Source organism: Dromiciops gliroides, chromosome 1 (genome assembly GCF_019393635.1).
Source record: "Dromiciops gliroides isolate mDroGli1 chromosome 1, mDroGli1.pri, whole genome shotgun sequence".
NCBI classification, from domain to species: Eukaryota; Metazoa; Chordata; class Mammalia; order Microbiotheria; family Microbiotheriidae; genus Dromiciops; species Dromiciops gliroides.
In genome coordinates this window covers 431,999,796-432,027,359 of record NC_057861.1, presented here as the reverse complement: position 1 = coordinate 432,027,359, position 27,564 = coordinate 431,999,796, and the positions used below count along the sequence as shown (strand labels likewise).

The window sequence follows — 27,564 nt, the reverse complement described above, 5'->3', positions numbered from 1 at the left end:
AGCTAGGTGGTACAGTAGATAGAGCACCGGTCCTGGATTTAGGAGGACCTGAGTTCAAATTTGGCCTCAGACATTTAACACTTACTAGCTGTGTAACCCTGGGCAAGTCACTTAACCCCAATTGCCTCACCCAAAAAACAACAAAAAAAAAAAGAAGGCAGGGCTTGAGCAAAAAGATTTTTTGAGTTCAGTTTTGAACATTTTGAGTTTAAAATGCCTGTGGTACATTCATTGTGAGATGTCCGATAGTTGGAAATACTCTATTAGAAGTCTAGAAAGAGGGTTAGAAAGGCAGATCTGTGAGTCGCCAAAGTGATAGAGATTTTTCTGAAGCACAGGCCTGACCATGTCACACTCCCCAATTCTGTAAACTCCACTGGCTCCCTCTTGTCTCCAGAATCAAATACAAAGTTCTCTGTTTTTGGTTTTTAATGTTCTTCATAATGTATCACTTCCCACCACTACCACCTTTTCAGTTTTCTTATCTCTTATTCCCCATCACATATTCTTCAATGCAATGATCCTGGACTCTTTGCTTTTCCAAGAATGAGATGCTCCATTTCTTGGCTCAGGGCATTTTCTATGGTTGTCTCTCATGCTTCAGATGTTCTCCTTCCTTGTCTTTGTTTACTGGCTTTCCTAACTTCCTTCAAGTTTCAACTAAAATCCCATCTTCTACAGGAAGCCTTTTCCAACTCTTCTTAATTTTGGTTCCTTCCCTCAAAATTATTTCCTATTTATATATATGTATATATATTTCCTATAGCTTATTTGTACATATTTATTTCCCATTAGATTGTAAGCTTCTTGAGGGCAAGGACTGTCCTTTGCCTCTTTTTGTATCCTCAGAGTCTGGTGTGTGGTAGGCACTCAGTAAATGTGTATTGACTGACAGGTCACAAGAGAAAGAATATAGAGTGAAGAGGAGAGGGAGGACCCTGGACAGAAGGATATGGGGTTATGGAAGGAAAAGAAAGGTGTGTGGTGATACTGTAATAAGGAGTCACTAGACAAATAATCATGAATCATGACAGAAGGGATGTGACAATCCAGAGTGGGTCCACAGTGATAAACACTACAGATAAGTTAAGGAACAAGGCTCGACAAACAGCCTGAATTTAACAACAAAAAGTTCTTTATGACCTTGTGGGGAGCAGTTTCAGTGATGGAGATGGAAGCCAGATTTTTAGATGTTGAAATATATAATCAAAGGAGAGCTAGTGGAAGCAATGAGTGAGGACAGATTTTGCAAGGATATGAATTTGCAAGAGAGAATTAATATGTTCGGTAACAGAATCAGGCTCTAAAAAAAACAGCTTAATCGATCAAGGTGAAATTTAGCACGGTTAAGTCTAAAACATGGCACTTAGATTTTTTTTTAAAGTATCAGTATAAAGCAGGAAAGAAATGTCTAGAGCAGGATTTCTTAATCTGAGGCCTGTGAACTTTTAAAAAAATATATTTTGATAACTATATTTCAATGTAATTAGTTTCTTTTCTAATTCTAAGCTTTTGGGGAGACATTTAAAAGATTTATTTGGAGAAGGGAATCCCTTGATATCATAAGACTAACAAAGGTTCCATGAGATACAGATGTTTCAGAACCCCTTTGGTCTAGACAGTACATGAAAAAGGAGTGTTAACTGGTCACAGGATGAGTATGGGTCATCATTGTGAGTTGGGTACCAAAAGAAAAATTGATACAAGTCTTAGGCTTCTTTAAGAAGTCTAATGTCCAAAACAAGAGAGGTAATCAATAAGTCCATTGTATACTATGATTGATGAAGCACCTGGATACCTTTAGCCCAAGGAATAGAATTCTTAGAGTATCTTACAATACTTTAAAGGAGAGTTGGGAGCGGAGGAACTGATGAAGTCAATGTATATAGGGAACTGAGGAGAGATATGCTATGTTCAGATACCTTTTTCTCTTTCTCTTTTACACTTCTGAGGGTTGCAAAGAAGTGGTAAGGCATCTGATAGCCCTATGATGCAGCCTCCCTGCAAAACAGCAAAAAACTTTCAATAATAAATAGGTCCTTTTTAAGTAGCTTTGAAAATTACTCTGTGCCCTATCTTTCTAGAAGCCTGCCTACATCTTTTTTTTTTTTTTGGACGGGGGTGAGGCAATTGGGGTTAAGTGACTTGCCATGGGTCACACAGCTAGTAAGTGTCAAGTGTCTGAGGCCGGATTTGAACTCAGGTCCTCATGACTCCAGGGCCGGTGCTCTATCCACTGCACCACCTAGTTGCCCCTGCCTACATCATTTTTAAGGCCACTCTAAATTATTATATATCTGAGTTAAAAGAATTCTAGAATTAAGAAGCAATTTCTATGTAAATTATAAATTATTAGCCTCAGAAGGCAGCTAGATGGCACAGTGGATAGAATGCTGTGCTGCCTGGAGTCAGGAAGACACATCTTCCTGATTTCAAATCCAGTCTCAGATACTTAGTAAGACACTTAGTAGCTGTGAGACTCTGGGCAAGTCATTTAACCCTGTTTGCCATAGTTTCCTCACCTGTAAAATGAGCTGGAGAAGGAAATGGCAAACCACTCCAGTATTTTAGCCAAGAAAACACCAAATGGGGTCATGAAGACTCAAACATACTGAACAACTGAAAACAACTTAACAACAAAAAAAATTGAGGCAAAGCCTCAATTTCTCTCCTTTACATCATTGAGATTATATAGGAAGTAAATTATTATTTTGCCATTGTCTTTATTATTGGAATGAGATTAAACACTAGTGTCTAGGAAAATATCAAATGTCCTAATCATTGTAGTTCTTAAAAACAAACAGCAATATGGCATTGTGGATAAAACAGTGAGTTTGGAGTCCAGAAAACCTGTTTTCTAGTTTCTCTAGACAGTTATTAGCTGTGCAACCCTGGGCATGTAGTCTCAGTATTTGTAGACTTTTTAGCCAGTAAAAACATGTTGAAAGCAATATAGTTCTTACATCTTTTTATCCAGGTAATAATTAAGGTAAAACAAGATGGACTTTTATTATCAAGACATTGCAATTATTTACTTTTGTTGCTTAAAAAATATGCCTTCTCTTCCTCTCCTGTGTTCAGTGCATGCTGCAGTCATTGCAATTAATGAAGCCATTGAGAAGGGCATTGCAGAGCAGACCATTGTAACTCTGAAGAATCCAAATGCAGTTTTAACCTCTGTGGATGATAGCCTCGCACAGAATTATCAAAAGGAACTTTGGGAAGCCAAGAAAAGAAAAGAAGAGAGTGCAAAACTTAAGGTACTTCATTAGATGTTTAGTAAATTTAAACTATAGTTAGCTGTGTTCATGTGTTGGAAATACAGTAGAATTGTCAGTTGAAAAAAGGTTCCTAATAAGGGGACATTTGAGGGATTACTTAGTATTGATTTTTAATAACGAGTTAGGGCACAGACAGAAGGATTTGAAAGTGTGTAGTGAGATGAAGGAATAGAATTCAAACCCATAAAATGCATGAGAAAATTATATTTCTGTTGAAGATCACAAGAAAAGTACTAAAGGATATGGGTTAAAATATCAAGGATAGATATTCTTTTACTTTGAAAGACCTAGAGTCATTTCCCAACCCTTCTTTCCTAGAATCCTCCTATTGTCAATTGAGAAAAATGTTGATTCTAGTCAGATTTTTCCTTAAAGTTATTCAATATGAAATTATGTATATAAAAGTGTGTACTTCATGCAGCAATTTTTCACTATGAAAATAGTCTGAATTTCCCTTCATATCACCCACTCACCCACATACTCAAACTTTTTATCCTGCGTTTCTTCGGTAGCCCTGGCACCAGTATTGTTCAAAACCACGTTTCCTATAGCTAGTTTACTCTGGTATATATTTATCCGGATGATAAAAGTTTCAATCTTGTACAATAAGCATAATTTATTATTCTGAGATGATGAAATATCAAGGTGAATTTTCCCATTTTGTATCATCAGCCAAGCTAGAAGTATTTACTTAAGTGCCTACTGTGTGCTAGGCAAAGACAGTCCCTATCCTCAAAGCATTCACAGTAGAACTTTCTCTCCAAGTTGCGTTGTAATTGAGGCAGACCCTTCCAGGATCCTTGCTAAGAAAACCCCAAATGAGGTCAAGAAGAGTAGAACATGACTGAAACAACTGAACAACAAATGTAAATGTCATTTTTTAAAAAATTAAACAACAGGAACAAAATCAAATTTTGATTCTGTGCCCATTATGCATGTATTTGGCGTCGTGTGATTCACTGATACATGTAGAAAATGCTACCCGTAAATACGTGGCTCGCTAAAACATATTTGCTTTACCTTGGGAATCAGTGAAGATACTGTTTTTCAGAATAGCTTTATTTCTGAAGAGGAAAGAGATGCCTATGAAGAACTACTGACGCAAGCAGAAATACAAGGGACCATCAATAAAATCAACAGTAAGTAATGTCATTTTGTGAAGGAAGTGAATTGTATTTGCTATGTTATAGTATTCTCTGGTCTGAAACTTAGGAAAACTCTGAAAACTTAGAATTTTTTGCACAATTGTATTTTTAAAATGAAAAATAATGTACAAGATATTACTATTGCTATTAATGGTAGTAGGTGGGTAACTAGCTACTTTTCATTAAGCTTTTGGGGCGGCGGCATAGAGGTTTTTCCTTCTACACTTTTAAAGTCCCTCACTAGTCAACCCAATCTATTAGTCTTCAGTTTCATCCCATCACTCCTACTTCTGAATACCTAAAATGGGACTTTGAATTTTGTTTTGTTTTCTATTTATTTTTCTATTTTGAATCTTTTTATTGACTTCATGATTTGAACTTAAATTGTTTTTTTTGCTAGAGAAAGAGAATACAGATGCTTGCCCAGGGTAATGTGATGGTGTTCTAATGGGAAAGTGACAACTGTTCTTTTGTTTTGTTTAGCACCTGCCTCTCCACTCCAAAAAGTTCTTAGTAAGAACTGTATTCTTTCAGCCTACATAGCTTTAGTCCAAGTCAATGAGACTGTTGACAGGCAAGATGAAGGCATACTGATGGCAGGTTTGAATCATACACCTGTGAACCTTGCTGGAGCCATGCAGCTAAATTCCTCATGGTACCTAGTACAGATAAGTGTAAAGAACAGAAACCTCAGGTAATTAAAATAAGCACATGGTGGTTTGGATGGCTCAGGCTGCATTTTTTTACCATGCTAATATAAATCACTTCACTCTGAACTCTAGTAGAGACAGTTGGATTCGACTAAAGTGAATCTAACTTGCCCAGGTATCCCAGAGCCTCGCCAGATCCCAGTGTACCCTTTGGACTACCTTTGGATGAATTTTTCAGACTTGTATTGTGTTTTTTCATTGTTTTAAAGCCCAAGATTAATGCATGTATGGCAGTGTAACTGAAATGCTTTGCTATTAAAATGGTACTCTAATGGTAACATAAAAAAGTTCAGATATTTGTTAAAGGGAAAGAAATTTATGCAATTCTTTATTGTTGATTTTAAAAAAGAACTACCATTTGCAGAAAGGTAGTATATAAATATAGACATTTTTAAGAGCCCTCGGGGGAAAATAATCACATTTTTCCTAAGGCAGCACCTAAATTGTGACACATTGCTATTTTCTGTTTTATTCAAACAAAATGGGTAGTGAACATGGTAGCATATACTATTCACTTAAAGAAGTATAATTATGAGTTTCTCTTTCTGATATGTTAGAAAGTTGGGTATTCTATTATGCTTGACAAAAAATGAAGTAGAGGAAGAAATCAGTGTTGCCAGTGAGGCATCTGAGGCTCATAAACTTAGTGGGTAAATTCTTTAATACTATTTTATCTTCATTTATTTTTGAAGAGTTAAAGCTACCATTTCAATCCTATGCATCAGATTTTCTTCTCAAATTTAAAGAAAATACATCATGTCTACAAAATTTTACTGATGTTCTGAATGCCTAATTTGCTTGGCTTCCAATTTGTTTCAAGTTGGTTATACATTTTTCCCCTCCTTTCTAAATTGAAAAGATATTAATGACTCTGGAATGATTTTGGCTGATAATAGTTAAATGTACATTAAATTGTTGAACAGTGTTGCATGACTCGATGGCTTTTAAAAGAAAAAAAACATTCTTAAGCCTTTGATCTCTCCTCATTTGAAAATGTACAATTCGTCAGGAACAAAAGTGAATTTTGAAAAAAAAATTCTTATTTTTTAAAAATGTATTACACTCAAGTCTCACAAAGGGCAGTGAGTGATAATTCACCTAAACATTTTACAAAGTAGCTATTGTTCAATCTAGAGAAGTTAGACTGCTTTATCTTTCAACTATAAATTTAAGGGGGGGCAGCTAGATGGCGCAGTGGATAGAGCACTGGCCTTGGAGTCAGGAGTACCTGAGTTCAAATCCAGCCTCAGACACTTAACACTTACTAGCTGTGTGACCCTGGGCAAGTCACTTAACCCCAATTGCCTCACTAAAAAATAAATAAATAAATAAATAAATAAATAAATTTAAGGGGACCTAAATTTCAAGCAGCATGTTGTGACTGCACATCTGACAGGCTTCTGTGGTCATCCGAACTAATCCATTTGCCAGAGGCTTCAGCATGGTGTGAACTGCACTTCTATAACACTGTGGCATGGCTCTTGCATTCTCTTTGTTCTCTAAGTCTGATCTTTTCCTATAAGATATGAGAAGAGAAAGCAGAATTAATTATCTTGTTTGTGGGAGAAGGGCTCATATTGTTAGTATTCTCATGCAGATTGTGATTATTCAATAACATTCAACCATACCAGCTGTGTGAATCCGTTATTTTTGATGTTATAGTTAACAAAAAACTTAATTCTCCCTTTTTAAGATTTTTTTTGGGGGGGTGAGGCAATTGGGGTTAAGTGACTTGCCCAGGGTCACATAGCTATTAATTCTCCCTTTAAAGGATTAGAAAGAATTGAAAACCTCACTCCATAATTAGTCCCTTATATGAAGGTTTGGAAGTAGCCAAAGAACATAAGAATTGTAACCAGGTTTCCTTCCTAAGTAATTTTATTTGACATGTTCATTCTGATAGTAATGAAGTGTTCATTTTTCATGACTCTATTTGAAGGAAAGACTAGCTTTTGGCTATGGGATGGATGCAGACTAGACATAAGCATTTCCTGACAGTGAGTGATGTCAGACAGTGGAATGGTTTACAGAGGAAGTGTGTAAGCTCCTTTTGGATGTCTTTAGAAAGAGAATAAATTTCCATCTGTCAGGGATGGGTTAGAGGTAATCTTGCCTGGAATCTGGGCTTGTTAGCAAGGGGACAAGTGATGAAAAGGTCTAAAGTTTTTATTAGGGCTGCCTGGCTATCTGCCTCATAGGAATAGAGTTCTACTTTTGTCTTTGGCTCTATTCCCTGGTGGCACAAGTTGGCAATCACTCTTCCCCTTGGCTGACAGCTCATTTTATTCTATGGTCTCTGAAAACCAGTCCAAATCCATGTTTCCAAAATGTCCTCCCTCAAAACCTTAAAAATTACTTTGGTATAGCCTGTTGGATTGTACTCCTGGTCTATAGGCACAGAAGCTATGGCTGTGTCTGAAGATCCCTTTTCTTTGAAAAAATAGTGAATGAGCTTATGTCTTCACAGCATTTGTTATAGTAAATCTAAAGAAGTTGACACTTAAACTGCATACCTCTTACTTGCAGCAACCTTTGTTTTTAAAGTATTCGCAAATGATCTAAAAATTGTGAAAGGTATCTGTATTTATAGATATTTTACTTTAAAAATAATACTTTCTTTTAAAAATGGATATTAAAATTTATCTTTATATGTTATTGGGAAAAAATAAAATACTATTAAAAATAACACTTTAGGGGCAGCTAGGTGGTACAGTGGATAAAGCACCATCCCTGGATTCAGGAGGACCTGAGGTCGAATCCAGCCTCAGACACTTGACACTTACTAGCTATGTGACCCTGGGCAAGTCACTTAATCCTCATTGCCCCACTCCCCCCCCCCCAAAAAAAAAACACTTTGTAGAACACAGGGTTAGGAGGAAAGTGTTCTAAGGAATATCTATTCCATTCCACTTGTCAAGAAGCTTTTATTAGCACTTCCTATGTGACAGGTACCGTGCTAAGCTCTTAAGATATGAATAAAGACAAAACATGTTTATAAATGTCAAGACTTATATTGAGCACATATCCAATTTCACTAATATTTTAAACATTGAGGGGAAGGCATGATTTGGTCCCTACCTTCAAATGGCTTATTGTTTAGTTGGGGAGACAAGATGAACACACATGAAGCATTAGATTACATACAGTATGGGACTATATAAAATTAAGAGGCAAAATGAAAGGTATAGATTGTACAGTTTCTGTAAAGTTTCAGAGGCCTGAGATTATTGAAGGCTATAATAGCCAAGTTTGGTTTCACACACTAGATGAAACATGAGACTTGGCCTTGAAGGACAGATATGTTGGGACCTGCAGTTAGGCACAGTGCAAATTAGCTTCAAGAAGAAGCTGTTTTTAAGATCTATAAGGTATTAGTTTAGTAAGCTAAAAATGACAATGGTATAAACTGGTCTTGTGGATTCATGTTGAAAAATAATGATGGTGGCAGCTAGGTGGCGCAGTGGATAAAGTACCATCCCTGGATTCAGGAGGACCTGAGTTCGAATCCAGCCTCAGACACTTGACACTCACTAGCTGTGTGACCCTGGACAAGTCACTTAACCCTCATTGCCACACAATAACAATAACAACAACAACAATAATGAGGTCCTCTATTTTTAGCATCACATGGTATGGTCTGCCTAGAAAGACTAGGCTAGTTCCACCCCCTCCCCAAAGAGTAGTGGTCTATAACACAAATCACTGAGAGACAAAATGGGAAAACAACACAAATCAAATAAAGTGAAATTCTGACTGTAGTTTGTATCCTTCCTTTCTAGGGCTTATTGCGGTTGATCACATCAATACTGTGATTCGAGAAGGTGATCCTGGTAACACCCTGACTGCTCTCATGAAACCCGAGGCCCAGCTGCCTACTGTTCATCCTTTTGCTGCTGTTATGTATCAGAATGAACTGTTCAACCTTCAGAAACAGAATGCTTCGGTAAGACCAGAAGGACTGGCTACATGTAGCCTGACATCACTATACACAAATCGATGGACTACTTGGTTAGAATAACAGAACAATATTGAAACTGCAGTTGTGTTGATCATTTGGTTTTTTATATGATCTTAGAGTGGGAAGAAACCCCATGGGATGGTCAGGCCATTCCTAGAATCTCCCTGATCTCTACTTAAAACAATAATTCCCTAGAAAGTGTCCCCAACAAGTTGTCTGGCCTGCAGTGACAGGTAATTCACAGGTTGTACAGTGGATAGAACACTGGGCCTGTAGTCATGAAGACCTGAATTCAAATTTTACTACGGACACTTACTAGCTATGTAACCCTGGGTAACCTACCTAACCTTTCTTTGCCTCAGTTTCCTCAACTGTCAAATGAGGATAATAATAGTACCCACTTTGCTAGGTTGTTGTTATCCCAGGCAAATCACTTAACCACTCTATGCTCTTGGCAACTCTCTATGACTGTAAATTGAGAAGAATTTTCTAATTTGTATTAGTAGGAGGAGTTTCTTCATTTAAGACCTCCTCTATTAATGAAATCACAGGTCCATTTCCTATCTCCTGTTCCTATCTATGCTAGAAATGGTTCTATATTTGGGGCTGTAATCCATCTCTTTATAATTTCTAACCATTAGTCCTAATTTTGCCTTCTCGGATTATGTAGTATATAACTCCTAGTTTCCAGAAGATGACCCTTCAAGTGTTTGAAAACCACCCCCCTCCCCAACCAAATGGAGGTGGGAGAAGAATATACCCCTCATTCACCATACCTATAGAGAAAGAGATCTTCGATACTGCCATTGTGCTCTCTCCTGACTGATGGCTATTGCTTTTTGTTTAGTTTTTTATTTTTTTTTTAAATACTGAAGTTGACTGTCTTTATCAGGCACTGTCTCTTAATTTCTATGGCAGAAATAATGAGTTTTCTATAGATTGTTCACATTTATTAACAAAGTTGCCCAATGATAATAGCAGCTACTTTTACAAATTCCTGACACTTGAATAACAGATTAATCTCTGTGAGATAGTGGTTTTCTAAAGATTTCCTGATTGTGGGTACCTACTGTAATCTTTCCTCTGGTGGCTGTAGTGGTCAAGTCAAAAATCATTTTGCTCCTACCATGTATAAAGCTCTATATTGGGTGTTTTGCCTATAGAAATGGAAAAAAAGTAACACAGTCCCTTTCCTCAAGCATCTTAAAATCCAGTGATGGATATGACTTGTAGATATAGCTATAGAGCTAGATACTGCATCTATAAATATTTTTTTTTAATGTTATGACTCCGCCTTTTTTATCCCCAAAATATTTGTTTGCTTCTGTCTTTGCTATTCCATTGGTTTATTGTTCTTTCTTTCTTTTTGTTTGTTTGGGGTTTTTTTGGTGAGGCAATTGGGGTTAAGTGACTTGCCCCGGGTCACACAGCTAGTAAGTATTAAGTGTCTGAGGTTGGATTTAAACTCAGGTCCTCCTGACTTCAGGGCTGGTGCTCTATCCACTGCACCACCTAGCTGCCCCATATTGGTTTCTTTTTATTTGTACAAATACCTATCTATCCTCCTGTACCCATTCCACAGCTTACTTTACAACCAGTTTGTGTTTATAGTATGTATAAGTATCTCAAGGCACAAGTAAAAAGTAACTGTGGGGGCAGCTAGGTGGTGCAGTGGATAGAGCACCGACCCTGGAGTCAGGAGTACCTTAGTTCAAATCCGGCCTCAGACACTTAACACTTACTATCTGTGTGACCCTGGGCAAGTCACTTAACCCTAATTGCCTCACTAAATTAAAAAAAAAAAAGTAACTGTGGTTGTTTATTCAACAAATATTTGGTACCCATTAACTTTCCCAAGGTGGGGTTTGTATTGTGGTGGCTCACAAGTCAGATGCACAGTTGGCTTATATTATTTGTGATAATGGGCAATTTGATATTTGATCAACTTTAAGACCCTTATAGAGGAAGATTGCAGTGTTTTTGGCAGCCCCCTTCATAATTAATCTGAGAGAGATAGCAATCTCCTGTCATACTACAATTATATGATTAATCTAGTTCTGGAGTCCCCTGTTCTCACTAGCCATATTGATTTTTCCATTAGGGCCGAAATCTTTTGGTGTTTGCAGATAGTTATGTCAAATAGAATTTATCTAATCATTTACCATCTCCTCATGGACTCCTGGTACTCTGCCAACATATCCCAGACTCTTCTAGCCAATATTTTTTTTTTAATTTTTTTTTAAGTGGGGCAATTGGGGTTAAGTGACTTGCCCAGGGTCACACAGCTAGTAAGTGTTAAGCGTCTGAGGTCGGATTTGAACTCAGGTACTCCCGACTCTAGGGCCGGTGCTCTATCCACTGTGCCATCTAGCTGCCCTAGCCAAGATTTTTCATGGAACAAAAAGTCACTTGAAATGTAAAAGGACTTGTTTCTAACAGAACTTACCTAGCCCGTGAAAAATCAATCCATTGCAGTAGATCAAGCATGCTCAGGGTCTAGGTGGATATTTTCCCCTATCTTTTTTAATATAATGATTTACTGCTCCATTCAGTCCTAGCCCTAGAGAAGACAGATTACACATTTAGTTTACCTGTGGCAAGCCACCACCTAACAGCAGATATCCAGAAAACCATGATGATGAGCATGGGGCAACTATCACTTACTATAACGGAGAATTCCACTGTTAAGTGATCCATAGTAAAGTTGCTAGCCTGATTGCTATAGAGACTAATCATCTTATAAAAGGAAATCCTAAAAATTAAGTAAGGGGGAAGAACAGGTATGTAATGTTTTCCGGAAGACCACCCAGCCCAATCAGATTAGCCCAATAGTTGGCTAGTAAGCCAGCTATGTTTCCATTAGATTCCAGAATGCTGAGTCTAGGCTTGAGCATTAATCAATTCTGGGATGTCCAGCATTTAGTTGAGGGACCACATCCTGGTTTAAAATTAAAATGTCCCCATGTAGTCCCAGCCCACCTTTACCCCCAATATGGATGACCCGTTCAGTGCCAGACTTCTCTAGGTAGCCCTAGTCATGCATAAAATTGATTTTCTGAAGGTCCAGATAGAGAACGCTATGCAACCTACTTTCAGTATTACCAGCTTATTCCCAGTGGCTCTTGGGATCCATTGGATGGACCTATGTGGTTTTTCTACCTCCTTGCAGCTAAAACAGTTCTTGTTTCACTACCCTTTCTCCACCCATGTCTTCAGCATTAATCATGGCTGTAAGATTTAGTAGTCATGATGTATTGGTTGGGACCTTAACTTTTCTGAACTTTACTTTCTTTATCCATAAAATAATGATAATACTACTAACATGAATCTACCTAACAGATTGACTTTGAAGATCTCCTAAGCTAATGAGGCAAGAGCTTCCTAAACTTTAAAGTACTATGGCTTCCATAATGCCCCTGCTCCATATAACATTAAACCATATTGCCCTCACAATTACCTTGTAAAAATGTCAGCTGTGGGGCAGCTAGGTGGTGCAGTGGATAGAGCACTGGCCCTGGAATCAGGGGGATCTGAGTTCAAATCTGCCCTCAGACACTTGATATTTACTAGCTGTGTGACCCTGGGCAAGTCACTTAACCCCAATTGCCTCACACACATACACACACACACACACACACACAAAAGTCAGATGTTAAAGCACAGGCCCTGGATTCAGGAGGACCTGAGTTAAAATCCAGCCTCAGACACTTGACACTACCCTCATTGCTCTGCAAAAAAAAAAAAAAAGTTACCTGTTATTATCATGGACTGCATTGTTATTCCTTGACTATTATTCATCTTCTTTTCTGGAGTTTTGACAACAGCACCATTGGCAGAGATGTGAGCTTTAATGAGGCTTTTGTTTTTTAAATGATATTTTGTATAATCCTGAGAAATTTCTCACCAGTGGCATGTTTTCTAACAGAACTACCTGGCCCATGAGGAGCTGTCCATTGCAGTAGAAATGCTGTCTGCTGTTGCTTTGCTTAACCAGGCACTAGAAGCCAATGATCTTGTGTCTGTACAGAATCATTTACGAAATCCTTCAATTGGCTTCAATAACCTGGATGAAGAATACTTGGAACGGTAAGGGAACCTTCTTACCTTTCAGCTCTTTTTAAATGCATAGGCAAGATTTCGGTATCATTTCCTCTGGGGGCCTCTGATCTCAGGGATGTGGCCCTTTTTGTCAAGCCCCCCTTTGAAAGACTTTGTTTATTGATCTTATATATCCCACTTGGTCATGAAGTGCTAAAAATGTGGAGGTAGATTGTCTTTACCATATTTCCTTTTGTCAAAAGGTAGGGTTGTTTCAGCTGTGATGTAAGGAAAGATCACGTTAACATGTCAGTTTCATGTCATCTAATATAAATATGTTACTCTGTTTTTTAATCAATTAACATAGGTCATATAACATGATCAAAAAAGAAGGCAGAAGGCAGGGTTTGAGTAGCATACTGCCTGTGCGAGCCTGACCAAATTGAGCTCTTAGTGCCCAAGGTACCTCTCTGTCTTGGTAGATCTGATCACTTTTGCCCTAACTTAGCTCTCCCCCAACCACCAATGTAGTAACACCTGTCACTTATCATACTATAAAAGGAGAAGAAGCAAACATCGAAAATAACAGCCTTCATTTTGGCCTTTTTTGGGGTACACTACAGAATAGGACCCTAGGGAGCAGATGCCAACCTTCAGCTGCTGTTCCTTTCATTTGGTACTCCCAGAATTCACTCCTGGACAATAAAGACACAAGATCCATTGCTGTGGGTCAGATTAATGTTCTAAGCCAAAGTGAAAAGTTTGAGAAACATTACTGAATAAGCAAAAGGTAAATCCCAAGATATACCGAGATTTAGATGTTTCATAATTTATGTTTGTAACCACCAGAGGGAGACACAGCCTTAACTCTCCTAGTTTTAAAATCTGATTAATTTCTTTTCTTCTGAAGGTGATTACATAGAGTCCAGAACCGAAGGATATGTTAAAGGTCACCTAGTTCAATCCCTTCTTTTTATAGATGAGAAAACTGAGGCTTAGATAGGTCAGTTGACTTGCCTATGGTCACAAAGGTAGTAAATGGTAGAGTAGGGATTTTTTTTTTTTGCAGGGCAATGGGGGTCAAGTGACTTGCCCAGGGTCACATAACTACTAAGTGTCAAGTGTCTGAGGCCGGATTTGAACTCAGGTACTCCTGAATCCAGGGATGGTGCTTTATCCACTGTGCCACCTAGCTGCCCCTATAGTAGGGATTTTAATCCAGATTTTCTATCTCCAAATTTAGCACTCTGCCATATTGTCATTTCATTCACCCTTTAATTCAGCAACTATAATATGTGCCCGACTCTGTGCAGAGAACCGTGGCTGTATGACTTGATAAACATTTGAACTATGAGGTCACTGATGTCCTCATAGCCCTTTCATTCTAGGATAGTGATGTGACACATCCACTTATAATACAAAATATTATATGATAAATTCACTAAAGAGAAGCTATATCAACTAATAAAACAGAAATTCCTAAAGGGGACCCAAAGCATCTTAGGGTTGTTATGTGAGGTCTGAGTGTGGGAGTAGGACAATCTGATCCTGAAATTGTCATATTAATGAGTCAGCTTCCCTATTACCACATACTTGAGTAAAATATCAGGAGTTCTTCTTAATAACATTTTTGTGACAGGAAATTAGGGTGATCTGATGAAGCAGTAGACCTGAGCTCAAGTCACTTATTTGCCACCTGACCTTGAGTCACTGAAACTCCCCTGCCTTGGTTTCTTCATCTGTTTAAAGGGATTTGCGGGTGGCATTATAGGTGGACTACATGATTTTAAGGTTACCTAGCCAATGGGGAGTTGTCCATTGAAGTAGAAGTGTTGTCTATTTTCTCAGCCCGGCATTAGAAATGAATGATTTTGTGTCCCTCCCCTAGACTTTAAGGGCCATGTGGGTAGAAATGGTCCTGTAGCTTTTTAATATTCTCTCATTCTAATAAAAGGTAGTGAGGAGGTAATGGAACAATTCCTCTTTTCCTTTGGATCTCCTTTAAAAATTGTCATTTTGTGAGCTGAGATAGCTGTAGGTAGCTACTGATCAATAAGCATAAAAGATGTCTTATTCACATAACTGAAAATAGACCAGTGTAGCTGGATTTAGACTGAAAAGAGAAGATCAGTCAATAAAAGCATTCACTAAGTGCTTACTATGTGCTAGGCACTGTACTAAGTTCTGAACATAGAAAGAAGGGGTCGGATCATGGTTCTTGCTTTCAAGGAGCTCACACTTAAATGGGAAACACAACATACAAAGACCTATGGACATAGAAGATATATTCAAAATATATGGAAAGCAAGCTCAGAAGGGAAGGCACAAGTAGCTTGAGAGACCAGGAAAGACCTCCTACAGAAGGGGGACCATGGCTAACTGTCCTGACCTATGCCTTGCCACTGGACTCTGATGACTCTGGAGGAGAGAGGAAGGCTGATGACTTTGTGCAGCCCTGCCTCACTTAAATCCAGTTCTTGTGTAAGTCAAGATATCACCCTCCTGATGTCCTTGGTCTTCTTCAAGAAGATGAACAACACCACCAACACCTGCAGAAGGCGGAATTTCAGTCAAATGTTAAAGGGAGTCAAGGTTGTTTGGGGGCAAAGGTGGTGAGAAAGGGAAAGCAGAGAAAATGCAAAAGGAGATGAGATGAGAAGATTGTAAATTTGTAACTGAAAATTCTTTTGAGTTTTTTTTTTGGGGGGGGTGACGCAATTAGGGTTAAGTGACTTGCTCAGGGTCATACAGCTAGTGTCAAGTGTCTGAGGACGGGTTTGAACTCAGGTCCTCCTAAATCCAGGGCCAGTGCTCTATCCACTGCATCACTTAGCTGCCCTCTTTTGAATTTCTTTTAAAATTTTTAACAGATTAAATATAGTAGAGTAGTATTTGAAAAGCTTATAATTTATGTATTAACCTAGGCAAGGTCTATTCCAACCATAACATTCTATGCTTATATACGAGATTATCAGTTCATTTCTTTGTATATTACAGCATGAAATACCTTTGTGCCCTATATTATTCCTTTTTGCTCTCTCTCCCTCTTATGGTCAGAAAATTAATTTATTCCTGTGAAATCATTGTCATCCTGATGACCAACCAAGAAGCATGTTCTCTGTGTAGAATTTTGCTCTTTCCTCTACAAAAAGAATTAGGCACAAATGATGCTTGTGATTTGGAATATATCCAGGGCTTCTACCGCCCATTTTTCTAGATTTTATCTTAATTTTTTGTCAATTATCAAGTGTTTTTCTCTCTCACCACACTCTTCCCCCTGCTTAGAAAATTATTACTGGTCATATAAGAAGCCATTGATATGTAGTTCTCATACAGAGGATAGAATAATAGCACAGTTATAGAAGAGAAAGTGATAGATTCTTTACCAAAACTGCTGTCTCAGAATTCTCTCAAATAATTAGTCTTATAAACCTTGAGATAGTTTAAGGATATAGCGTGGCGTGTTGGAAAGAATATTGCATTTAGAATCAGAAAACCTGGATTAGGGTCCAAGTTCTGCCACTTACTTTCTGTGTAACCTTTGGCAGGTCACCCTGAAAAAAGACTTCCCTTCTTCATAAACCCTAATTAGTACCATTCAGCAAAACCTGATGTCGAAATGTGCCTGTTAACAGTGGGTGTCTTTTTTTGAGTCAGGGTGAAATGTTATCTTACTCTCGAGAGTCTTGCTGGTTAAACACCAGAGAACATAGGCAACTAAACAACACACTGATGTAGGAGTCAAGGCTAATATGTAGCAGGAAAAGGATTTGTATGGGTTTAAGCATTTGTGGTTTTGAGTAAGATGTTTGAACAGAGCCAAGGAATTTTGGAGAGAGTGAACAATAACTTTAACTATGTGACCTTTAGAGGTGATGTGACGTGATAAAAACAGCCCCAGAGCTGGTGTTCTAAGTTCTAACACTAGTACCGTGACCTAGGGCAGGTCTGAAACTTTCTCAATCTAAGTTTCTTCATGTATAAAATGAGGATAACAATTTTACCTACCTTATTTATCTTGGAAGGTTATATTGAGAATCAAGTAAGATAAGATATATAAAGAGTGTGTTTATGAATATGCTAGATCAGTTTGGTAGTGGTGATTTCTTGCATTTAAAAAGTTATGTTAGAACAGTTGAACAGAGAAAGAGGGAGATTGAGAGGGGGAAGGGAGAGTAAAGGAGGGAAGAAGAAAGGGGAGGGAGAAATAGAGAACATATGTTAAGCACTTACTATGTGTCAGACCCCAGAAGAAATTCTAAGAATATAAATATGAGCAAAAATAAATAAATAAAAGAGCCCCTCTCCTCCCCTAGCTTAGAGGAGCTTACATTCAAATGCAGGATATGGGGAAGGGACATCAATATACAAAACTGTATAAGGGGCTTGTGGGGGAGTGACAAAGTGGAAAATTCTAGGAAGGCAGGAGCAGAGCCTGGAGAGAAGTGAGTATTGATGGCCTGAAACTTTCTTAAATGGTAGTCCTGGGTAGAAACTCATTGATTCAGAGGTAAAAGCATTTCTAGTGTGAAAAGGCTGTTGGGATAGAGATATAAAAGTATGGAGGGTTAGAAGTAGAGAAGGTTCTGTCTCTTTCTGTATGTGTGTGTAGGTGTGTCTCCGTGTGTGTTTGTGTTTGAGAAAGAGAGGTAGAGACAGGGAGGGAAGGAAGGAAGGAGGGAGAATCTCTCTGATTCAGATCTGTGATTTCATTAGTGTAGGGAACTTGTGCATAGATACTACTTCCCCTGATGGAGACCAGCAAGTTATCTGTCTGTAACTTGTAACTTTAGCTTTCCCTGGAGGCATTGAGAAGTTTCAAGAAGGAATTTGCTCCTTGGTCACAAAGTTAATATTTGTCAAAGACTAGATTTGAACCCAGGTCTGTCTGACATCTCTTACTTTCATATTCCTCAAGCAACTCTGACTCGTGTACAAAATGAAACTTGTTATTTCCCCACCTAAACCCACCATAACCTTCTCTAACTTCTCTTTTTTCCCAAGTCACCACTATCCTTTCAGTACTTCAGGTTTCTAACATATTAGTCATCCTTGATTCTTCACTCTCCCCCCATCCCCTACCCCACAACATTAAGGCAGTTGCTATGATCTTTTGGTTTTGTTGTTGTTGTTGTTGTTGTTGTTTTTTGTGGGGCAATGAGGGTTAAGTGACTTGCCCAGGGTCACACAGCTAGTAAGTGTGAAGTATCTGAGGCTGGATTTGAACTCAGGTCCTCCTGAATCCAGGGCCGGTACTTTATCCACTGTGCCACCTAGCTGCCTTGCTATGATCTTTTAATTAAACATGTTCTTAAAAACACTGAACCTAAATTCCTTCAAACTTGCTTGATAAGTATTTAAATTAATTTCAGTATATTGAGGCAATTAGGAACACAGTAGGTAGCAAGCACTGAACCTAGAATTAGGCAGACCTGAGTTCAAATTCAGCCTCAGATGCTTTCTGCTACTTGTGACCCTGAGCAAAGAGCCCTTCACCTCTCTCTGCTTCTGTTTCCTCATCTGTAAAATGGGGATAACAATACCACCTACCTCCCAGGGTTGTCATTAGGAGCCAATGAAATCAGATTTACAAAGAGCTTTTCAAACCTTTATTAAAGCTTTATAGAAATGCTATTATTGTCTTTTGATAACATTTTTGTGGTATATTCAGTTTCAGTTATCTCTACCTTCCCAACATCTCTTTCATCCATAATCCACTGACATGGCTCCCATCCTAATTCAGTCCTTTATCAGCTCTCACTTAGACAAAAGCAATAAACTCATAAATAACCTCTTTGGTTCCAGTCTATTCTCCCCCCCCCCCCCGCCCCCCTCCAAATCATCCTATACCCAGGTGCTAAATTAGTCCTACAGTATAGGTCTTGACCACCTCTTTACCCTTCTCAAGAATTCTCCCTTCACAGTACTAACACCACCCTCCCTTACTATATTAATTTTTAAATTATTCTACCTTTTGTAATGTATGCTCCATCCAAACTGAGTGATCAGAAACTGGCAGGATTCTTTTTTTGTTTCTGTTCATTTTTGTTTGGGGTGTTTTGGGGGTTTTGTTGTTGTTGTTGTTGTTCTTAGTGTGCTCAAGATACTTTAGGCCACAGACTGCCTTACATTTAATAAAAGTTAAGATTTTTATACGTGCTCATTATTAAATCATGTTGAAGATCAGACCCCATATCAGTAACATACCATGTTGCCTCACATTTCTTATATAGCTTCCCTTAACAATATCTAATTCTTACTGTGTATGTTAGATTTAGACAATTTGTATAAAGTAAAATCAAAAGGTAAATTAAAGTTATTAATAGAAGCATGGTGATTTTTGTCTTCCAGTTACACTAGCACGCTCCTGTCCATTAAGTCAGAAGCCTCATCTCAAGGACAAGATTATTTGAGCTGGAATGAAATCCAAAATTGTATTGACATGGTTAATGCAGAAATTCAAGAAGAAAATGAAAGTAAGTTCAGTGAGTTCAGTTTTCCAGAATAGTCGAGGAAATAGGTATTCTGTATAATTGAACGCTTGCCTTTAAACAACTATTTGCCCTTTTTTTGTGGAAATTGTTCTAATATTTATTACATGATCTTTGCCTTAATAAATAGAATAGAATTGAATTTTTTTAAGGTCCCTTCTAGGTTGGACATTTTTACATGGTAACGGGTATAATTTAACCTTTTCTTGACTGTAAAGCTCTCATCATCATTATAATTACTGGCTGTGATGAAAATGTATATAAAGGATGTGGGATATTGGATTGGACATTGACTCAGCCAAGGAAACATCCTACAGCTTGGTTTCTTGAATACCTGGGAGACAACTGAGGATGCAAAGTCTAGAGTACTAGACCCCAAATCAGGAAGGCTTGAGTTCAAATCTCATCTCGTATACTTACTAGATGTGTGACCCTGGACAAATCCTTTACCTTCTGTCTGCCTCAGTTTCCTCAACTGTAAATAACAGCACCTACCTCCCAGGGTTGTTTAAGGATCAAATGAGGCAATATTTGTAAAGCATTTAAGCACAATCAGGAGACTTGGATTCTCATCCTAAATATGCCAGGAAGTCCTTTGTGACTATTGGAAAAATCACTTAACCTCTCTGTGTCTCAGTTTCTAAATATGTAAAATGGGGATTTTGCACTAGATAGCTCTGTTCCCTTGTGGAACATTTTATTTTCTTATATTTGCCCCTCTCCTCTTGTTATCTTCTCTATCTTGACCATGTTCTTTGACTTGTCAGCAGCAACTTGTCTTAATTTTTCTGAATTCACAGAGGTTGTGCAGCATCCTTTTCCTCTGACTCATGCTTTAGACTCTACATTGTCTGTTTGGTGGATTTTGAAGGGATACTTCTTCCCATTTAAATAATTTTTGGTGTTAGCCAATTTTTAACTCTTATTAGTCTTCTCATGCCTTGAAATTCCCAAACCTCTCTTGGAACAATATACCTAATCTAGTCTACTCCAGCTACTCAAAAATTTTTTGCCCCCTTTTTTATGCATGGAATCTGAGAAGCCACCCTTATCTTTTCATTAAGGATCACTCATCTCAGGCTTGGTATAGGTTCCCTAGATCTCGACAGGGTGAGTGGTGTTTGGCAGTTTTCCACACATCAAGACTGTACAAAATTTGAGCAGCTTTCTTTCCTAAACCTTGATATCGAATAATGTGGAGAGACCAATATTGTACTGCTTCATCAGTTGTCTCATTCTTTTCAGTTTCTATCCGTTCTCCGCCTGCCCCCAACCTTTGGGGCATAGCACAGCTATCTTACCATTTCTCTATTCATAAGGAATTTTGGAAATATGAATAAAATGACTTGTACCATATACATTACTCAGACAGGAAGATTTGGACTCAAATCCCCTCTCTAACACTTACTGCCAGTGTACACAGGCACTGATTTAGAGTTGAAAGGGACCTTATTGCTCAAGCGACTCAACCCTACTATTGACTAACCCTTGAGGTTACATGACTCATTCAAAGTTCCATTAGTAAGTGGCAGAGCCAAGATGCATCACCCTGCCTTTCATTAATACCTGAAGTGCTTCATCACACACATGTACACATAAAGAGGTTTTTGAAACTTCAAACTACCTACATAACTTGCCATTCTTCTTATTATCAATGTATAAGCTCTTAGAAGCTAAGTGCCTTTCCCAAACACTCTATTTAGGTGTCCATTTTCTTGTGATTGAGTGTCCTTGAGGCCACCGAAATATTCATCCTTCATTTACCACTGAGCTCCCTCTACAACTTCTCTTCCTCTGGTAGCCATCCCTGCTCTTCTGGCCATAATCATTGCTTCTGTTTCTTACTATTGATGTGCTTTTGCCCTCATTGCCTCTTCTTCTGTCTGACTGCCTGTTCCCCAAGATTATATATTCAACTTTCTCCTTTTGTGGCTTACCATCTCTACATAGCAACTACTATAGGCATTTAATAATGTTGAATTTAAAATTATGCTCATGGCTGCCCAATCTAAATCTCTGGGCCTGTCTGTCCCTTCCCCTTCCCTCCCGTTCCCACCACTGACACCCCTCCCCAAACTCTAGGCCTATATCAGCAGCTTTCTGATAGACTTTGCCACATAAGTAGTTTGTTGGCCCCTCAAATCTAGCATGTTGAAAATCAAATGCTTCTTGCTTCCCTGCCCCATAAATGTAGCCCTGGGCCTTTTCTTAGTGGGTGATGCTGTTGCCACCAGACCCAGGTATCTGCTTTGTCCCATTTTCATTCCTTCATTAAGAGCATCATCACAGTACATACATTGCTCACGGAAGGAACTGGTTTAGCCTCCTTCCTACTCTATCCCAGGCAGTGAATTGTGGTGCTGATCACGGTTGCTAGCTAGGTAGGCAGTTGTGCAGTAACCCACCTTCCCAGCTTTCTGTCCCACTCCATAGACCTTGCACTGGTCAAGTTACCCTCTTCATCTAATACTAAATGTTCTTGCCCCTGTGTCTTGGTTTATTCTGTTCCCTCCTCCATCCAATCATCTACAACCCTTCTTTAAGGTCAAGCCAAAGTATGACCTTTCCTAGGAAGCCTTCTCAAATTTCCTCACTCTTTCTTTTCATTGCACTGCTACATCCACCCCATTCCCCAATTAAGATGTAAATAATCCTTCCCTCTTGCCCCCTGCATGTCTATAGTTCTTTGTACATCTCTCCCTGAACTCACATGCCGTGTCATTTTACACAAACAAACACATATGCAAACTGATTGTGAGCTGGTTTGATGTTATGTTCTCCTTTGTATACTTCAAATCACCTAGCAAATCATAATGTTCAATACTCACTGAATAGTTTTAAGGTCACTGAATAAATGATTTGTTAATGAAGGAATATATTTACAATCACAGATTTCACTCAGAGCTGGAAGGGACCCATTTTACAGATAAAGAATTTGAGGCCCAGAGACATCAAGTGTCTTTTGTTGTCAACATTACATTCTACCCACCTGGATGACCTTGGTCAAATCACTAATAGAGCATATTAAATCTGGAATGTAATGAACTGAAGATATAATAGAGAAGAGATTAGAAAGAAAATTTACCCAGCTGTGTTCTTCCCTGTTCCTCCTCTGCTAGGAAAGCTTATTTTTTCCTTCACGTATCATTAGAAGACTACTTCTAGCCATGTAGTATATGCAAGTGAATTTTTTCCTTTCTTTCAATTCTCTGCTCGACTTGTTTCAAAACAGATCATTTGTCAACTGTGGTAATTTCAAATAAATCCCATTTAAGTGAACTCCATGGAGCTGCCTAAGTTATTACTGTACCAGGACTTCCTTATATGAGATATTACTTAAAATAAGTAGTTCATAAGGTAAGGTTTCCAAAATGTTTTTAAGAGGTAATTTTATCTTTGACCACAAAGAGAGTCAGTGATGTACATGAGCCCAAGAGGTTTCTGGGTAATTTTTTCCCCCAGCTCCTGTGAGGTCATTTACTATGACCTCACCAGCTCATGTTTTTAGAAACACACCAAAAGAAAATCTAACCAGCAGTCAACTAGCATGCCAAAAAGAAAATCTAACCAGCAGTCAACCAACATGCCAAAAAGAAAATATAATCAGCAGTCAACTAGAATGCCACTCAAAAAAGATAACCCAGGTGATCAGTCATCAGGAATGCATCTTAAATTTGGTTGGACTTGATTCACTAAGGACAGCCCTTTTGCTGGAGTGTTAAAAGCACTCAACAGAAGGATGGAGTGTTCCATGCTCTCCAGGTTATCAATTCTATTGTGTGAAGTGATGTTCATCCTGTATATGTGTATAGTACTTTAGACTTTTCAAAGTACTTTCACCTATATTCTCATTGTTTTTGAGAGTTACATTGCATCTTTGATGATATAGATATTTATATTCACAGAGACTTAATCATACTTTTATAAATTGTAGCTAATTTTTAACATCTTTATTCTTGGGTTGATAAATTAATTTAAATATTACCAAGGCAAAGGTTGGCAGACCAACTAGTTTGAAAAAGTCTTATTCAGTTTTTGTTTAGCTTATCTTGAGGGCATTCTTTAAACAAATTTAATAGTAATTAGACCATTTTGTGGCACTTTGTGAAGTGGTTTTCACTTTTCACTTTAAAAGAAATTAGAGATATTTCCTCTGTTCCAAAAATATATCATCATAAGTTAGCAGTATTTACTGCCAGGTTGTTGGCTATGGGCCTTAACCTGGGAATAATTTGCTGTCCTTCAATTCATGTGCATAATATTAGATTTTCTCAAAGTAGGGTAAAAAAAAAAAATGAAACGTTCTCACATTGTTGGAATGTCCATTTTTTGCTTTCTGTCTCACTGCAATCATAAGTCCTAGAATGGAGATGGGTGAGATAGAAGAAAATCTCAGAAATGGTTGTAATATACCAATTTATTCTTCATTACAAACTATTAGGTCTCCACAGCAGTTGAGGATGGATATGTAATTTCCCACATATGTTATAGGAACATTTTTGAAAAGCAAATTAACTTTATTTATAATGTGAGACTATTCCCAAATATGTTTGAATTTGCTCATCTAGAAAGTTACTTTAAAAAAAAAGAGTTACTTTTAGTTGTTAGGTATTCATTCTTTTTATACATCCCTCACTTTGTTTCTTTTTTTTTGAGTCAAATGAAGTGAAAGTTTACTAGGCAGCATCAGGAAACCAAGATTATCCTTTTGACCTTGTTGGGTCTCAGTTTTCTTCTATGTATAATGGACAGATTTGGCTCCATCTCGAAGGTCCTTTCCAAACTCTAAGTTCTCCAACCTTTGATTGTGTAATGTTCAAACAATGAACATTCGTTTTAAAATAATTGTCATTCCCATTGATGTGTAATTTCATTTTTTCCTCTTTTTAGAATGGAATTTGCAATATTTAAACATCTAATATGCTGTGTTTCAAAGAAAATGGACATTTTCTCATTAGAACCATGATCTTTTCTCTTTTTTAGGAGATGTTGCCATTGGGCTCATTAATAAAGCTATTGATGAGAAAAATCCTGAGGAAACTCTCAAGTCCCTGCAGTTACCTGCTGCAAAATTTAGAAATTTGAACCCAGACAATGCTTATCACTATCAAGATGTCCTGTTTAATGCCAAATCAGAAAAAATGAAGGTAGGTTCAGAGCATCTCATGCTGCTTAATGTGTGTAACACTGCCCTTTAGAAAAGAGCCAGAAACCTTTTTCTTAACTGATGCTCTGCCCTTTCTTTAAATCTTTTAGCCTGGGCTCCCTCAGTAGATCTGAGGAAGCAGTGCTCAAATTTAATCTTTTGTACTTTGGCAAATGTGCAAATATGAGCTCATTTATTCCTAATTCTGTTCAAGTTATTGACTGATAACTTCATGCTTTTTCTTAGCAATGCACTGCTCAGGGTGGGGAGAAAAGAAGGGGAGGTGCTGGGCAGGAGGTAGGAAAGCAGCATTCCTATTCCTAAGATGCTTGGCATTTCACTGTGAGTAGATAAGACATACACAGTTTAAATTTCACTTTTTCTCCATACTCTTTCTGTGCCAAAATGTGTGCAATGTTGATTTATAAGGTAGCTACTGGGCTAGGCCTGGGATTCTTTACTTGAGGATTGTAAACTTCTAAGGAATCCATGGATACACAGTTTCCATGAAACTGGATGGGAAAAATTTATATCTTTATTTTCATTAACCTCTAAGTGAAATCTAGCATTTTCTTCAATTATTTAAAAACATTATTTTGCAAGAGTCTATAAGCTTTAACGTGATGCCAAAAGAGGGAGGAGGCACATGACACCCCAAAATGCTAACCCCCGGTGTAGGCTTTCTCATTCATGGAAAACAGAGGATTTGAGTTAGTCATTGAAAGTTTGTCAAGGTTTGTTTCTATGGTTTAGAGCATATTCTAGGCAGAGGAAATAATTTGCAGAGTCTAAGAGTGTTTCCTTGTATTTTTTCCCCATGACCTCAAAGGTTGCCCCAGAGTTTAGTGAAGTTTTGAGCATGTGAACCTGTATCCATATCCCAGGTCAGTGGTGCATCTATAAGGAGCTTCATAGTCCCAGTGCCTGTGCTATTGATTATTGGCAATGGGATGCCCTTGGTCCATACTCATTAAGCCTTGGGGAGTATAAGAGGTTGAACCAAGGTGAGCACAGAGGACATAGTCTCTGTAGCTCACAACTATCCAAGGAATTGTCTCTGAGATCAGCCCAACTCCAGAAACACCAACAACTGTTAGAAGCAGGGATTCCAGACCCTTCCAGACTGTTCTAGTCTGAGGCTTCCAGACTTCAGAGGCAGCATGGGCTTGGAGTCAGGATGACCTCAGTTCAAATCTTGCCTCAGATCCTTATTAGTTATTTGACCCTAGGCAAACTAGTTAGTCTATTTGTGCCATGAAATTAAAAGATTGAACTTGATAGTTTCTAGGGTCATTTCCAGTCACAATCCTATGCTCCTATAACGTACTTTCCTAACGAATTCTTCAGAATGTGAAAAAAAAAAACAAAACCAAAACCCAGTGAAGTCTTTTTTTTTTTTTTTGGGTGAGGCAATTGGGGTTAAGTGACTTGCCTAAGGTCACACAGCTAGTAAGTGTTAACTGTCTGATGACGGATTTGAACTCAGGTACTCCTGACTCCAGGGCCGGTGCTCTATCCACTGCGCCACCTAGCTGCCCCCAGTGAAGTCTTTTAATCTGGCATATGTCACCTGATGAATATTCTTATCAAATAATAATTGGTCACACTGACTTGTTTTGACCTAAACCACACCTCCTAGGCCCTAGATACAGGATCTTCCCTGGAATGATGCAGGCAGGAGGAAGATGTTCATTATGTCCCACCTTGCATTTCATATTTGACTGTGGAATCATCCAAAGACCTCTCTCTACTAAGGCAGATTCATTGAGCCACATGTGGAAATTTGAAAACTTTTTGTCCTTTTCTTCCTCCTGGGATATAGGCAAGGAAGTTATTTACGGCAGGGAAGAAAAAAAATGAAAATATTAAGTTTCTGTCTTTGGAGGCTGGTTGCCTCTGCCAGAGAGCAGAAACTTTCTCCATCCAGGGGATTCTGGGATCATTGCCCATGGATAGAAAGGGGAGAGCAGCATCCTGTCTAAGACCTTGGGAAAACTACAGACACAGTGACAGAAAGAAGTCAGGGAGGGAGGCCAGTAAGAGAATGATTCTCTCTGCCTTATCTCTTCCTGCTTGCTTGTTATTTCCTTCCTGAGTCTTGCTTGGGGGAGGGATCAGATAACATTGATGGGTCTAACACTCTCCTTTTGGTCTACCTCTTCCCCAATTCTGCCAGCCCCACACATTTTCAAAACGATATCTTAGACTTCCAGAGCTGTGTGGCTGTGTCTGGTTCTGTTAGGCTCTCAGAAAATGTCAGGCCTGGCTGATTTAGAGTACTGTAAAGTTCAGAAGCCTTAAGGGAAGAGGAATATGAGAATAGGGTCCTGGCTTGAGAAATTGAAGACTTAAGTTTTGGTCTGTCACTGATCCATTCTGACATTTTGTTAATCACCAACTCCTCCCCACCCCTTGTAAAGAACCAGCAGAATGTAGGTTATGTTTTTTGGTTTTTGGGTTTTTTTTACTTTTTACATGTATTCCAGTGAAATTGTTTTATTTATATCCTTGAACAGCTGAACAGAAAAACTCACATAATAGAGTAAGCATGCCAAGTATAGCAACCTCTTTAGGATAACCCTGGTTCATTAAATCTGGAAAATGTTAGGGTCAGAATAGATGCTTTGTAAGGTCCTGTTGTCAGGAAAATCTGAGTTCAAATCTCACCTCAGACACTTACTAGCTGTGTGATCCTGGGTAAGTCACTTAACCCATATTTGTCTGAGTTTCTCATCTGTAAAATGGGGGCACATTGGAGAAGGAAATAGCAAACCACTCTATTATCTTTGCCAAGA

At 38.3% G+C, this 27,564-nt stretch overlaps 1 protein-coding gene across 1 annotated transcript in view; it reads left to right on the top strand.

The window, feature by feature from the left end:
* Positions 1-27,564, top strand: part of IQGAP2 (IQ motif containing GTPase activating protein 2) — a 350,559-nt gene that overhangs the window by 217,119 nt on the left and 105,876 nt on the right. Inside the window, exons 8-13 of the mRNA XM_043975838.1 lie at positions 3,082-3,260; positions 4,333-4,420; positions 8,916-9,079; positions 13,020-13,180; positions 19,484-19,608; positions 24,607-24,770. Of these exons, the coding sequence (XP_043831773.1) occupies positions 3,082-3,260; positions 4,333-4,420; positions 8,916-9,079; positions 13,020-13,180; positions 19,484-19,608; positions 24,607-24,770 (881 nt within the window). The remainder of the gene's footprint in view (positions 1-3,081; positions 3,261-4,332; positions 4,421-8,915; positions 9,080-13,019; positions 13,181-19,483; positions 19,609-24,606; positions 24,771-27,564) is intronic.